Source organism: Mchenga conophoros, linkage group LG18, assembly GCF_057382185.1.
Source record: "Mchenga conophoros isolate Kocher_MC1m ecotype Shallow Benthic linkage group LG18, M_conophoros_male_GT1.1, whole genome shotgun sequence".
Taxonomy (NCBI): Eukaryota; Metazoa; Chordata; class Actinopteri; order Cichliformes; family Cichlidae; genus Mchenga; species Mchenga conophoros.
This window is the reverse complement of record NC_140543.1, coordinates 37,080,242-37,095,366: the sequence shown is the minus strand read 5'-3', so window position 1 is coordinate 37,095,366 and position 15,125 is coordinate 37,080,242. Positions and strand designations below refer to the sequence as shown.

The following is a 15,125-nucleotide window of genomic DNA, read 5'->3' as shown; positions in this document are numbered from 1 at the left end:
CAGGGTCTCCCATGGCAAATTGGTCCTAGTGAGGGACCAGACAAAGAGCGATTCAGAAGACCCCTATGAGTAGGACACCAAGGGAACAGTTCACCCTGCCCAGGGTAGGGTTACCGGGGCCCCGCCCATGAGCCAGGCCTGGGGAGAGTCCCCGAGGGCAAGCGTCTGGGGGCCGGACCTTAGTCCATGGAGGAATAGCCCGAAAAAGGGGACATGGGTCTCCTGCAGGCCCACCACCCCCAGGAGGCGCTATAGTGGTTGGGTGCATTGTGTGCCGAGCAGCAGCCAGGAACAGAGACCCTGGCAGACCAAACCCCGGCTACCAAGACTAGCAACTGGGACATGAAATTTCACCTCACTTTTGGGGAAGGAGCCTGAGTTAGTGCTTGAGGTTGAGAGGTACCGGCTAGAAAACGTCGGGCTCACCTCAGTGCTCGGGTTGGGGAACGGGTTCTTACTGTCATTTGCGCTTATGCGCCGAGTGGCACCTCAGAGTACCCAGACTTCTTGGAGTCCCTGGGCAAGGTGCTGGAAGGTGCTCCACCTGGGGACTCTGTTGTCCAAATGTGAGACTTCAGTGCTCATGTGGGCAATGACAGTGAGAACTGGAGGGGCGTGATTGGGAGGAAAGGCCTCTCAGATCTGACCCCAAGCTGTGTTTTGTTATTGGACTTCTGTGCAAACAACAGTTTGGCCATAACAAACACCTTGTTCAAACATAAGAGTGTCCATAAGTGCACATGAAACCAGGACGCTCTAGGCCGCAGGTCGATGATCGATTTTGTAATCGTATCACCTGACCTGCGGCCATATGTTCTGGACACTCGGGTAAAGAGAGGGGCTGAGCTGTCAACTGATCACCACCTGGTGGTGAGTTGGATCAGGTGGCGGGGGAGGATGCTGGAAAGACCTGGCGCCTAAACGTGTAATGAGGGTGCACTGGAAACGCCTGGCCCCAGTCCATGAGATCTTCAACGCACACCTCCGGCAGAGATTCAACAACAGGGAGACGGACATTGAGTCCGAATGGACCATATTCAGCATCTCCATTGCTGAAGCCGCTGCACTGAGCTGCGGCTGCAAGGTGGTTGGTGCCTGTCATGGTGGTAATCCCTGAACCAAATGGTGGACACCAGAGGTGAGGGAGTCACCAGGCTGAAGAAGGAGTCTTATCAGGCTTGTTGGCACGCCTCTACAATGTTGTGTGCAGCTCAGGGGCAGTACCTCTGGATTGGCAGACCGGGGTGGTGGTTCCCATCTTTAAGAAAGGTGACCGAGTGGGTGTTCCAACTACAGGGGGATCACACACCTCAGCCTCCCTGGAAAGTTTGTGCCAGAGTGCTGGAAAGGAGAGTTCGTCCGCTAGTCGAACCTCAGATACAGAAGGAACAATGCGGTTTTCGTCCTGGTCGTGGAACACTGGACCAGCTCTTTATCCTCTCGAGGATGCTTGAGGGTGCATGGGAGTTTGCCCAACCAGTCTACATGTGTTTGTGGACTTGGAGAAGGCATTCGACCGTGTCCCTCGGGGTGTCCTGTGGGAGGTGCTGCGGGAGTATGGGCTGTCTGGCCCATTGCGACGGGACATTTGATCTGGGGAGAGGGAGGTCTGGGCTTCTCTGCTTAGGCTGCTGGCCCCGTGACCCGGTCCCAGATAAGCGGAAGAAGATGGATGGATGTTCAATACTTGTTCCCTGTGTCATTTCTCGTTATTGCACATAATTTATGGATATCTATGGTTTGATTTCTTTGCATGTGTGGATTGGATGGATTGTTACTGACATGTGGTGATAATTTCATGTTGATAGTGCCTTTAGAAATCAAATCAGAAATCTTTGCAACCATTGTAGCTCATTTCTAAAAATAACTTAAACTAACATCAATGCCTGGTTACATCTCAGCTGGATTACTGTAACTCGCTGTATCTTAACCTGCCGACACAATCTAAACTTAGATTTGGTCTGTGGCCGTGTGGTGGTTCTGTTTCAGCCAGGAAGGCTCAGGGGTGAAGGAGACTGAAATGTGAGGAAGAAAAAGATCTGCAGTCAGAAACAAGTTACAGCTTTAGCTCATTTTACTGAAAAACGTGTAACAGGAGTTGGTGAACCAGGTGCCCCTGTAGCATTACGCTACTACTGTACATACAAGACAACACTCACAGATCAGTCTTTGATTATACAATGCTTCTAATGAGTATGTTCATCCATATATAATGTAAAACCAAATGGTTCTGGGTCACAATGCAAATTAAAAGTGTTTACAGTTGTAAAAAAACAAACAAAAACCCACACTTGTTTTGGTAGTTGGGGATGAGCCCGATTAGGGCTTTATTCCTGTGTAAATCTTATTTCATCCATATGGTCTCCAAGATAGTTCGAGCCAACCTTCTTCATGTGCCACATTTAGAAGGTTAGTGTCTCAGATCACTCCACATTTTAACCAATCACACCAAAAAATGCACGTTTTTGGTGTAAAAATACATTCAAATGTGTAAAACAAATCATGTCCCTCGATCTTTGTCCTGTGCAATGTTCCATGCTGCGGACCCATTGGTGTGGAGATTCTTGGAGGATGATAATGGATCTAACAGAACTGGGCAGTAAGGGTTCCACGCAGACTGGAGTGTTACCAAACTGTTGAAAGGTTTTGAGAAAAATAAGATCCCGCTGCTTGAAGAATAAATGCCTCGGAGAAAACTCAGAGCTGCTGCAGGAAAATGAGTTTGCAAAAGTTCATTCATAAAAACCCTGTTTACCTGTTACTGCAGCTAAAAAGACACCTGGGAGTGACGAGCCGTGCTGCTTCCTCTACAGAAATCTTCATGCGTTTCATTCAAGGAGTATTACAACTTAGCATCCAATCACAATCAATTCTGTTGAAAGTGTTGCTCTTGACAGAATCCTCTGTGCTGGTCTAATGCTGGGTCCAGATGACATACAGTGTGACCTGAAACACACAAACCTCGATCCTTCGCTGGCAGCACAGGGGGATTAGACAGATAAAACCTGGGCATGGCATCTGTGTCAGAAAAATTAAGCTAAAGCAGAAGTGCTTAAAAACTTGCATTCTATTTTAGGCCACCAGATGGCGATAGCTGTGGTTGCAAAAAGCCTCCCAGAGCTGGGAAAGTGGCGGCCTCCACCTCTGCACACACCTTCATACCCAGTTTATGATCTCATTCACTGCTTTTGGGTCAAATGTAATAAAATAAAAAAAAAATTTAGTTTGCAAATCTTGGTCATACTACGTTTCAAAGTGTGTTATCATTGGCTGATGACAATCAGAACCCCCCAGCCCCGCCTCAGGTTTTTTGCAAACCAATGGCCCAGGAAAAGTGAGAAACTCCTGGCTCAAAGTGTGACATCACTGTAGCTACATCCACAGTAAACATTTTCCTGATGAGTTCATGGTCCCAGTGGCTAGTTTCACACACTGACGAATACAAAACGAGATTCATTTTTTCATCACGGTCTCCATTAGAATCCAGGAGGAAGATAAATCCAGGCATGTCTTACTGTGTGACTTATAAGTCACTACTGTCTGAGTGTGCATCACCCCTCGGTCCATGTGACATCTGGCTGCTAAGCTAATGACCTTTAGCCCAGTTATGGACCTCCCCCAGGTGGGACAAGAGGATAAGGAAATGGGTGAATGGGGAAGTGATGCTTCACTAACTGTAGAGGTTACATGCTTCTGTTATGTACAGTATATGGTCAAAGAACACACCTAACACAACATAGCTCTTGGCCAAGATGATGGAAAATACCTGACAGAGTGACCAGCTAATATTGTGTAGACAACCTCATTTTCCTGCCCAGGAGAAAACCAACAGAATCTCAAGTCTTTGACCTTTGATCTCCTTTTACTGACATGTTGTTCAGAGTCAGCTGTCCAGTGTGAAATGTTGGGAAATCACCGAGGGTTCAGACATTCTCCAAAACAGCAGATTCCACCGTTCTAGGCTATCGACTCTCCCACTTGGTGAGGTATGAAATATTAACACAGGTCTCTATACAGCGTTTTATTTGAACCGTGAAACATATCAAATGTATAATGTCATCCAAAACATTTTGACCAAAATTAACATTTAAATTTCAACATGGATTAAAATATGTGAACAAAAAAAGGGGAAAATCACAAACTAGATCAAACATTCGATTTGGCTTTTGGTGGCACGCTTCTGACAATCCCAACATCATAGTGAAGTGTGGCCCAGGCCTACACTCTACTGCCGGGCAGCTTCATCAGGGTGGAGGGCGTCACCTGTCTGTCATAACATCAAACATTTTTAAAGTCTCACAGGCTTATAAAAACGGAGTGTAAAATAAAGCTACAGCCAAGTCAGCCTGCAGCTGAAATCATGAAGCAACTGATGCATTCAATGTAAATACATGAAAAGAAGCCCAACTTAGACTTTCTGCATCACAACATGTTATTTGGTCCTGGACTCGGATGCACAACAGGAGGCAAACAGACGGAAAGGGCACGCGGGGTGATGGGGGGCTGCGCGCAGTCGGGGCTCCGCAGCTGCTCGTGAGTTAGCATGTTAAGGTGCAAGTGTGCTCACAATATCCTGAGTACAAAATCTTCACCACTCTCCTGCCAATGTGAAACACACTGTTCATGCATCGATGGCTTCACTGTATTTTAATCTGTGTGTCAATGTGAAACCTGAGGAGCTACAAAGTAACAGTACGAACACGGGACTGACTCGTCTTTGGGTGGAGCGACTGTGTCGGACGAACATGTGCTGCTCTCTGATGGTTACCCGAGGACGACCCTGTCACGCTCAGTGCGTCGGTGACGGACATGAACCCTGAGCTCGAGCTACAGTCGGCAAATGCTTGGAAACGTATCAGGAAACGAGGTTTTCAAAGGGTCGCTGTGGGAATGTTAGAGTGCATGAATGTGTGCGTGAGGAATGAGCAGACGAGCTCCCGGAGCGCTCGCTGAAACTGAAAGCAGACACAGGATGTAGGGAAACGCACCGTCAGGTCGGTTTGACTCCACATTTATAGAGCCAGTATGAACACTGTTACATACTCAAACCTGCCAGAGCTCCATGTTGTATCCTGGTCCAATCCTGGACTGTCAGCTACACGGAGGCATTTTAAAAGTGATGCAGTAAAATCAGTCAGTCGGGCTGAAGCATTACACCTCCTGTCACAAGCTAACAGCTAGCACAGCCATGGTCTCTGCAGATCATTTTTACTGTTTCATTTCATAAAAAGTGACCATGTGGTGACAGCCCATCAGCCTCACGGCACGGTCGGGTCAGGTGACCATCAGGTCACCAGCAGCTGGTTGGTGAACCTGGTCACAGGTATGTAGTGCTTGTTAGTCTGCAGTTTGCATGGAAGATGCTGACGTGTCTGCACACACCTGTTGGCCACGCCCCCTGCAGAACTGATAATGTGAAAAGTGCGACTGGAAACACAACGTTCACCTTCAGAGTAATAGCTGCACCTTAAATGTGTTGAGGCGCAGCTTTTACTTTGAAGGAAAAAGTTCTCCAATTCCAGACGGGACACACTTCCCACAGCTCGGAGGTAATTAGAAAACTGCTAAGTCAGCATATTCCAGGCAAACTGCGAGCAACCCTGGCAATCACAGGGAAGTCACGTAGCAACATGACAGCTAACAGGAAGCACTCACCGACCAATCAGGGAGCACGCTCTGTTTTTTAATCTGGTGACTGGAAGTGGAATCATGTTTAATGTGGTGGACAAATCTCAGACAGCGTGTGATGGTGATCATAAATGATAATTAGCATCAGACGTACAAACTTTTATATACTATGGAATCTATTTGTCTTTATTTTAGCTCAATAATAAGGAAAAAACAAACTATGGGAATGTTGTTATCCGACGATAGCCTAACGCTAACGTGCTTCTTATTTCAGCTGAGAAATAAACTGAGGATCCAAATCAGAACTTCCCAAATGTAAAACATTAAGACGCAAACATGTATTTGGATGCATTGTGAGGATTGAAAGAGCCTCAGTCTGTACGGAGGCAAATACAGCAGAACAGAAACATCACAACGAGGCTCCGCAGAGAAAAGTAAAAAAGTGCACACAAGTCTTAGGCCATCACACGCCAGGACTTCCAAATGCATGCACACAACATTAAAACTAAGTAAATAAAACGAACCGCCGCCTCATGAAAGCACAGACAGCAACACTTTGTCGAAGCTGTCGTCAGACGCGATCTCATCCAAGCACGAAGCAAAAGGGAGCTGACGACTTTTGGAACGTGAAGAGCAACGTTTAGGAAAGCCTTTCCTCCAGTGTTGTCCCGTCTCTAAGAAACATCATCAGGCAGAAACGAGCAGTGAAAACAGACCGATGTGTGCGACCTGTTGATGATGGCGCACAAACCAGGAATCGCTCCCCTGCTGCAGGAAGGTCAAAAAGGCAACAACTAAGACTGTTCCTTCTTAAGACTCACAGCTTCGTGCTGCACACACTTTGTTTCAGAGCAGCATTTCTTGCTGTCAAGTTAGCATACACGTAGCCAAGCAGGTTTCAGTACACCACCTGCTGACAGACAGACACTGATGACAGACAGGTGACCTCTGCCTTCGTCTCCACCCTCATATTTCAGTGAACCAGCCCAAAGACGACATGTTGCACAAACCAACTGTTTCTACTCAAACAGTCTTCAGGTTTTCAAATCACGATTTCAGGGGACAACACAAGTTTGTTCAAACCCGACGAGGTGGCAGATCTACACCTATACGGATAATGTGATGTACATTCAAACCATTTCCCGGGGCGGGTGAGTGGGAACTACGACAGGATGATGGTCGTTCTCCACAGCTGAACAGCCGGCAGCACTACACAGTGTGTTTCCTGTGTGGCACTCACTAAATATTTCCACACACACTGAACTTTGGTCCGTGGTACATTTACAACAACAGGTACAAAGAAAAAGCCACGTTTCTGTCTCCTTATAGTGAATAATGGCTGAGCGTTGCACGTCCACCAACGATGAAACACTAAAATCACCGTCCGTGTGTCGAGACATGATGGGCCTCCATCTCACGCTCCTACAAAGTGCATGTTTCTAAAGCATGTAAGGTGCAGGTAGGCAGCTCTGTGATGACTGAGTGATCAAGCTGAACAGCACGGGGACGCCACAGTTACCAGATGTCCATCAGCACCGTCTGCTGAGGAGGACTCGTTTTAACCCCTGTGGTGTTTTTGCTTTCCTTCCGAGGGGCAAAGTACAGGGTGGTTCCTAATTTCTGCAGCTACTACATAACCTACTACAGGCCTCTGCCCAGTCGTTTCCAGGATGCTGGGAGCGGGGGATGCTGATGGCCAAAGGACAGCAACAGGCTTAAACTGTTGGCCTCTCCCTGTATGGGAGTGGTGTGGCACTGAGACGGCACTGGGAAATGGAAAATGTCACTGGTGTTTCACTCGTGCTATGCTGAGGCTTCGAGAAGAGCCCGAGCAGCGGTGGAGGAGTGGGTGTAGTTTAAGAATCCACCTCTGGGAGGCTGCCTGGGTAAAGTAGAGTTTAAGTGATAAGCCCACCATCGGGGAGTGTTGACAGCAGGTTGGACACGTAGCTGGGTTGTTTGTTTAAGAGGTCAGAGTTCATCCGTCCGAGCAGTCCTGAACCCAAGCAGAGAAAAACAAGATGACGTAGGTACGAGCTTCAAACTCATCCCTGGTTGGGAGCTCAACGCCCACTCTCTGGGTAAATCCTCAGTTAGGAGGTGGAGTTTCCTCCTTTGAATAAATTCTGGACCCAGGCGAGGGGCGTGGCCTGATGTCAGGAGTCATCATCCGTGTCCTCTATCAGAACCTTGGTGTCACGAGTCTTGGACCTAAAAGGAGAAACAGGAAGGAAGCTCTTAAAGTGGGAACTCAAGTCCACGACTGATCACTGAGCTAATGTCGTCTGTCTCAGGCGTGTTCGCACAGCCGTGGCTGCGACATGCGTGTCGGAGCCACGGCCCTTTGAACACGCAGCCGTGTGTCGTGTGGCTTCAACACTGCTTTCACATCTTCCTTGTGTAATATGTTTATACTGGATATGTATGCACTGGGATCTACACTGTGTAAATTAGGTGGCATCAAACATACTGTCTATACAATCAGGCTGCAGGAGGCCCGTGGATCACCAGCGTCACTCAGTTCTCACTTTAGCTGCCACAGACACATGTGGCGGTGCCTCTGCACACTGAGGCGCCGCCACATGTGTCTGTGATGTTCCTCTGCAATCACAGAATGACTGAATGCTTTAAACCTGAGACAAACACAAGATTTTACCTCTAAACATCCAATCATCTGTTTTCTGAGTCAGCGGTTTACGTGTGAACATAATAACCAGAGGTCTTCACAGGTTATCAGGCTGTGGTTTTACCATGAAACAGATTGCTATGCAAGTAAACAACTACCTGAGATAGCTAACCTTTGCAGGACCACGAGCTAACCCCCCCACAGATCACTGCGCTGACTGTATCTATAATAAATGACGTTGCAGTTTCTCTGTTTTGCATGAAGCTACATTGTTCTACGTGGGGTCGACGGCCTTCTGTGCACGCTGATGAAACATGCGTCTCCTCTGCCGTGACTGAGGGGCCCACGCCTGCACTCAGCAGGACAGACAGACGGGGAAAAGACTTACTGCGAGGCCAGGCGTGGCCTGCGCAGGCTCATACTGTAGCTCCTCTTCCAGCTCTTCTTGCCCTGTCGGTTTCTCACGCCATCCTCCTGGTCCATCATCTGCTCCAGGAGGGTCTGGTCGTCGGCGTTGAGCGGAGCCACGCTGATGTCTCTGACGGCTCTGAATTCACCACAGTTGTTCAGATGTTCGTTCTCCAAGCGGAAGAAGTTCCACACAAAGCGCCTACAAGGATCACACATTAACCCGTTACTGAGTTTCTGTTACTTTATCACTTCCTGATCTAGGCCCTGCAGATACACAAAGTTAGGAATGAACTATGAGAAAAACCAAAGGGATGAATAAAGAAAAAAGACTCTGTGTACCGAAAGACCTCCAGCGGGGCCAGGACTGTAGCAAAGATGTCAGAGATGCCGTCAAACGTGACGAGCGTGGTGACGGTGACCGTTAAGATCCATCCGAAGCGTAACAGCACGTCCTCTACTATGGCGCTGTAGTAATAGGCCTGCAGGAGGACGCACAACAGAGCACGCGCTTCACATTCATGCTGTGTGACTACATAACAACACGTGCTGCTGTTGATTTGTGGATGACAGGGTTAGCAGCAGCAAGCCTGCTTAGTTCAGCCTGAAGTCCTGACATTTGGACACCGACTTTTGTAAAGTGGCCACAGGAGGAGCTGCAGCTTCTTTGTGTGGTGTAATACCTTGTGTGGATAGACTATCTCCTCTCTCAGGAAGGTGTTCTCTCCAGCGTTGCGGTCAAACAGTCCCCAGTCCATCTTCAGATCCCAGACCAGAGTGTAACACGAGCTCAGCGCCAAACAGCCAATATACAGATAGAAGAAGATCTGGGCCTCCGAGCCTGCGTCTGTGGGCGGGACATCAGAGTGTTCTCCAGTTACAGCCTGCCATTAGAGCTCCATCCCATAATAACAACACAGAGGAGAGAATGAGCTCAGGATGGCATTGCCTTATAACACGGCATCTGTCAGCCTACCTTTGTGTGTGCTGTAGAGGGCGGAGAAGGTAACAGCGAAGAAGGTGGTGGAATATTTGCCAGCATTAACCAGATGAGGGAAGGCCCGCTTGGTGTCACGGTAACGGCGCAGACACTGGACGAATCGGAACCACGCAGGAAGACACTTGATCACCGCCCGAACGCCATACGAGTACGAGTTGCACACATCGTTACCTGAAGAGGACGACATTTAGCCACCGGTTTGCTCCGACACGTGCGCGTGAGCAGCGAGCATCTCGGAGCCTCACCTCTGCTGATGAGCCCGTTGTGTTTGGTCCAGTCCAGCTCAAAGCTGTAGAAACAGATCATGTACTCCAGGTCCATCAGCACCACCACCAGAGAGTTGAGCTGGTCAGCCAGCCAGAAGTCTGCAAAGCCAACGCGGTGAAACGGAGCCGTCACCACTCGAAACTGCGGAGGAAGACGTCACAGGAAGAGCCCTCTTCAGAATAAAAGCTTAACCACACAAAAGGTATGATGTAAAGACTCTGGTCAGGGCCATTACCAGAAGTTTGAGCAGCCAGAAGCGTGACTTGTAGTAGCAGGTCTTGAAGGGGTTGATGAGGAAAAGGAAGAAGAGCCCATAGAGAGCCAGAGGGTTGGCCTGCATCGGCACCAGGATCTTGTCGCTGAAGAGACAGGACAGCAGGCTTACGCACCACAGCACCCCCAGCAGACCTGCAATCTGCACACACAATGACTCAGTCAGCATCCTCTCCCCGTGGAGGGGGCCACGGCCCACAGATCGTTAAATCATCTCTATGAGAACACGACTTCTTTCTTTGGTTCAATCTGACCTCTGACCTCAAACAGATGCTGATGGGACAGGTTGTTTCTGGGGTTCAGTTCAAATATGAGCACATGGTTGACGCCTGCTTGCCTCCAGCCGTAAGTGTTGATGCCTACAAGACAAAAGAGTTGTTTTTTTAACTTCCTGTCTCTGATATGAGTTGATGACTAACTCGACTCCAAACTTGGCACATAAGCTACAGTGTGAGAGTGTCTGTGTGTCCATACCTAACAGGAAGAGGAATTCTATTAACAGGAAGCCTCCTCTGTAGATTCGGACCATAGGCCAAACATCAGAACGATCTGTCCCCACAGCTACTAATGACAAAGACCAATCAGGAGACAGCACCATCAATACCGAGCAAAACTGCACAGAGCAAAAACAAAGTGCCTGATGTGAGGAGTCTGCAGCATGTCTGCAAACAGACTTTTGTTTATCTGCACAACAACAAGTGGAAACCAACATTCATGATGGTTCTACTGGAGGATGGGACGGCACGTCAGTCATTTGTTTCCTGTGGATACTGTTACAAGTCACCCTAAAACCCCCAAAACACAACTAAACAATCACAACAACACAAGTGAATACAAAGAAAGGCCAATCATCTCTCTGCTCGTCCTTCTTCTGCTCCCGTTGTTGTGCAGATTTAAGATGCTTATCAGAGGTGGAAGTGTGCTGCTCACTCATAATTACGACCTACATCGTTTTCCACTGCTCCTGCCTGTTCCTGTGGAAATCATGAAATCTTTGTTTCTGATGTCAGCAGGAAGGAGCCTGAGCCTGGTCCTACTGCAGGTTTCCTTCCACTGTCACTCGTCACATGACTGTTGGGTTTTCTCTGCATGTGTCATTGTGGGGTCTACCTTACAATGTGCAGCACCCTGAGGCGCCTGTTAGGGTGCTGCATAAACAACACTGGTCTTTCCCTCCACAACTTTACACACTACTGTTCCTCACATTCACAGAAATGTATTACTGGTGAGTTACTGTGGTGTATACTTTAGTCTCTCTCTTCATTCTCACCTGATGCCTTAATAATACGACTGTAGTAACACTAACTTTACAGACCGCTGTAGTGCTGTCACGCTTGCTCCATCTTTCTCACCTCCTACCAGGATGCTGATATTCCAGAATCATTTATTTCTCCCTTCTCTCACAAAAGTCTCCTTTTTCCTGTGGCGTAATAAAGTATTATTATTATTATTGTTATAGAAATAATAATAATAATAATAATGGACTCTGGACTTTCTACTATAGGAGACAAAAACTGGACGGGTATGTCAGTTAAATCCAAAGAGTCGTGCTGACAGGTTTCTTTCTTTATCGTGTAGAAAAACAGTTCAATATGTGACGTCTTCACACTGACAGTAGGGGGCGCGTCACTGGTCCGTGGGCTGTTTGTGGCCCACAGTGTGACAGCCCTGAGCCAAAGCATTACAGTTTTTTCTGATTGCTTAAACCCTAACTGTGATTCCTGTAGCACAATCTCTAAAACTATTCAGACTTATAGCAAAACCACTCACTGAGTTTACAAAACTAAAAGCACAAAAACTGCTTTGCACTCAGTTTGCAATTTTGTAACACACACTTTGCAAAACTGTAGGCACAATTCACTGCACAACACTCAATTACCAAATTTCCAACACACTCCTAGCAAAAGTATACACATGTATGGCTATCATTAACACTAATTTGCCAACTGTCTGGCACACTTTCACATGTGAAAACTTCTTTAGATAATTAGTTCACTTTGCAATCAGCCTAAGCACTATAATACAGGTAAGCTGTGTGTGCGGAGTACAATGGAGGGAGCAGAAAGAGTGAGAAGTAGAGGAGGCCGAGGAAGAGGACGTGGAGGTGAAGAAGTAGGATGAAGAGGACGACAAGGACAAGGAGGAGCAAGAGGAAGACGAGGAGGGAGGAGAGGAAGATGAGGAGGGGGGAGAGGAAGGGTAGGAAGAGTAAGAAATAGAATTGCTGATGACATCAGAGCTACAATAGTGGACCATGTCATCAACCGTGGAATGACCCTGAGGGTAGCTGGCCAACGGGTCCAGCCTAACTCGAGCCGCTACACTGTAGCAGGCATCATAAGGACATCTTGAAATGAGAATCGGTGAGTACAGTCACTTCGCACAAAGATTTGTAGCACTGCCGTATGTCAATGAGAAACACACCAATACCATTGATGTAAAAATACTGAAGTTGTTACTTTACAGAATTGCTAGATGACCAGATGCTGGGGCAGAGGAAGCATGTTCACTGCAGACCAAGTAACCCATATAGTCATTATGGTGATTGCAAATAATCCTATACTTGGAAATGAACACTTGTGTTTGTTTTGATGTGTGTGAATAAACAGCAGTACTTGAAGTTTGGATCCCTCTATGCTTATGGATCTATGACAGAAGTATGAGCTCAAACTGACATAGCCTACCTTGTGCACAGAGAAAGCAAAAGCCAGATGTGTTTTGTATTCATACCATCAGTGTGCAGTTGGCGCATTGTGTGCTTAGTAGATGATGGCTTGTGTGTACTGTTTGATACGGAAACACCATTTTTACGAAGGTGTGGAGAGTTAATCTAGCTGTGTTTGCTTTTGCAAGAGAACTACAATGTTTTGATGATTGGGTGACAGGTTTTCTTATTTGTGTGAAGAGTTTTGCAAAATTAGCCAATAGTTACAAAAAACGTGCTTAAGCAATCAGAAGAAACTGTAAAGCCGTCTGAAACTTGCCCAGTGTCTGGGTTAAAACAGCACCTGTGACACGCGCGTCCCATGACGACCAGAATAACACTTACATATTTCTGGCCTGTCCACAAACACAGTCAGATTCCAGGAAGTATAAACGAGACACTTCAGTGTTACAAAGGTCACTGTGTTTTACCTGTGATGACCACAACGACCAATAAGACGAGGAAGACTCCGCAGTAAAGGCCGACTCTGAAGGTGGTCCAGGCAGGAGCAGGCTGTGGACACACGGACACGGTTACAGCACCTGCACAGCTGTGCAGCGCGACCAGCTCTGCTTCTTCTTTTATTTTCAGTCACAGCAGCTAACAGCAACACTTCGAACATGCAGTACTTTGCTGTTCAGTATTTACAACACCCCCAAAAGACAACAGAAAGAAGGAAAACAAACAAACAACAAACACAAATATTTAAATGCATAAGGGACATTCAGTGTACAGTTAACTATGATGGTGATATAGAGATATTATCCGGTCCTGAGAAGGAACCTGCCAGTGTACATCTCATCTTTGCCAAATGCAAAAACCTGACGAGCTCTGCACGCCACTGTTCACGTGTGGGAGGAGCTTCCTGCTTCATCTTCAAAGCATAGGGCGCCTTGCAATGAGTGAAGCAAAGGCAACAGAAGTGAAGAGTATTTTGGCAGAGTGATGTTTTCAGGCATCATCCCAACGACAGCCGTTAGAGCACGAGGATCACATTTAACGTTTATATCTGTGAAAGGGTGCTAAACACAGACAGCCAATAGTCATAAGGATCGGGGCACATCCACAAAGTATGAACCTGGTGCTGCTTTACATCTGTCACACCGGGCTCAGCTCCTGCAGACAACTTGGCTAACCTTTCCTTGGAGATATGTAATCAGTGTAGGACCTTGAACTGCAGCTCATGCCTGGCACACAGAAGAAGAGTGAAGCCTCTGGAGAGAAGATCTCTGCCCCTGTGCTTTAAGGATGGAGAGAGAAGGATCTCTAATAATATCGCGCAGATTCCTTTAATCTCTTATGAATGTTCATATTAATCATTTTATCCAAAGACGTTTCCTCGGGTAGTTCCTGAAATGAAGGAAATCGGCTCTTTACAAAGTGGAGAATTTGTAAATAGTGGAAAATATGTTGCTGAGGATCATTAAACAGCTTCAGGAGCTGCGTGAACGAGGCAACAACCCCAGCTACAAAAAGGTCTTTGCCATTTCTAAGGCCTTTACTTTCCCGTATTTTAAAGTCCATCATGGAGGGTGGGAACATGTGATTTGAGCTGATAGGTGCTTTAATTGGCATTAAGTGTAACCCCAACCTTTTCCTACATTGCAGGCAGATTCTGAGCGTCATGCAGGGTTACACAGGTTACATGGGAGAGGACTCAACAAAGCTCAGACTCACTTTGGAGCCAAGCTGGAGTCTCTGCAGTAGAACTACTCATCCAGTACAGCAAATATTTGCTGCCCAATAACAAGACTGAAAGTTTGGCCTAGTTCTCTGCATGAAATCTTTCGTGGACTTTTGCCAGTAAAAACAAATGCAGAGATATGCTTAGTCAGTGTTATAAAATACTTATTGGGTAAGTAGCATGGGACACACTGCAAATAAAGGAACTTGGGCCGTATGTTCATTTTGATAGGACTGATGCAGCCAGTTAATGACAGCGGTAAACTGGTCCATCTCTGAAGATCTTGGTACTCTCGAGCTGCGCGACAAAGTGTCTTTCATAAAGAGCTTTCATCAATCTTCCTGGCTACAGAGTGGACACAGAGAAGGTCACTTTTATGCAGGTTCAACTTGTAGCCTGAAATATGGCCAAAACATTCAAACCGGCGAGAGCCCGAGGAAGAGAGCATGAAGGCTCTGACATCAGGAGGTCGTCAGCATAGAAGTATTTTGTGCTCCCGGTCAGCTCTGAAGATGCCCTTAATGCAACTGTCAGC

General features: G+C 47.1%; 1 protein-coding gene across 3 annotated transcripts in view; it reads right to left on the bottom strand.

Moving 5' to 3' along the window:
• Nucleotides 1-2,056: 2,056 nt before the first annotated feature.
• Nucleotides 2,057-15,125, bottom strand: part of LOC146554374 (solute carrier family 53 member 1) — a 41,555-nt gene continuing 28,486 nt past the window's right edge. For 2 of the 3 annotated variants that reach the window (XM_085255855.1, XM_085255857.1), the window contains exons 7-16: nucleotides 13,338-13,419; nucleotides 10,677-10,766; nucleotides 10,464-10,561; nucleotides 10,165-10,344; nucleotides 9,908-10,070; nucleotides 9,639-9,833; nucleotides 9,346-9,509; nucleotides 9,005-9,144; nucleotides 8,643-8,864; nucleotides 2,057-7,839 (exon numbers count right to left, since the gene is read on the bottom strand). In XM_085255855.1, coding sequence (XP_085111981.1) covers nucleotides 7,785-7,839; nucleotides 8,643-8,864; nucleotides 9,005-9,144; nucleotides 9,346-9,509; nucleotides 9,639-9,833; nucleotides 9,908-10,070; nucleotides 10,165-10,344; nucleotides 10,464-10,561; nucleotides 10,677-10,766; nucleotides 13,338-13,419 — 1,389 coding nt within the window. In that variant the 3' untranslated portion in view covers nucleotides 2,057-7,784. The remainder of the gene's footprint in view (nucleotides 7,840-8,642; nucleotides 8,865-9,004; nucleotides 9,145-9,345; nucleotides 9,510-9,638; nucleotides 9,834-9,907; nucleotides 10,071-10,164; nucleotides 10,345-10,463; nucleotides 10,562-10,676; nucleotides 10,767-13,337; nucleotides 13,420-15,125) is intronic. The other variant, XM_085255856.1, reaches the window with a different exon arrangement.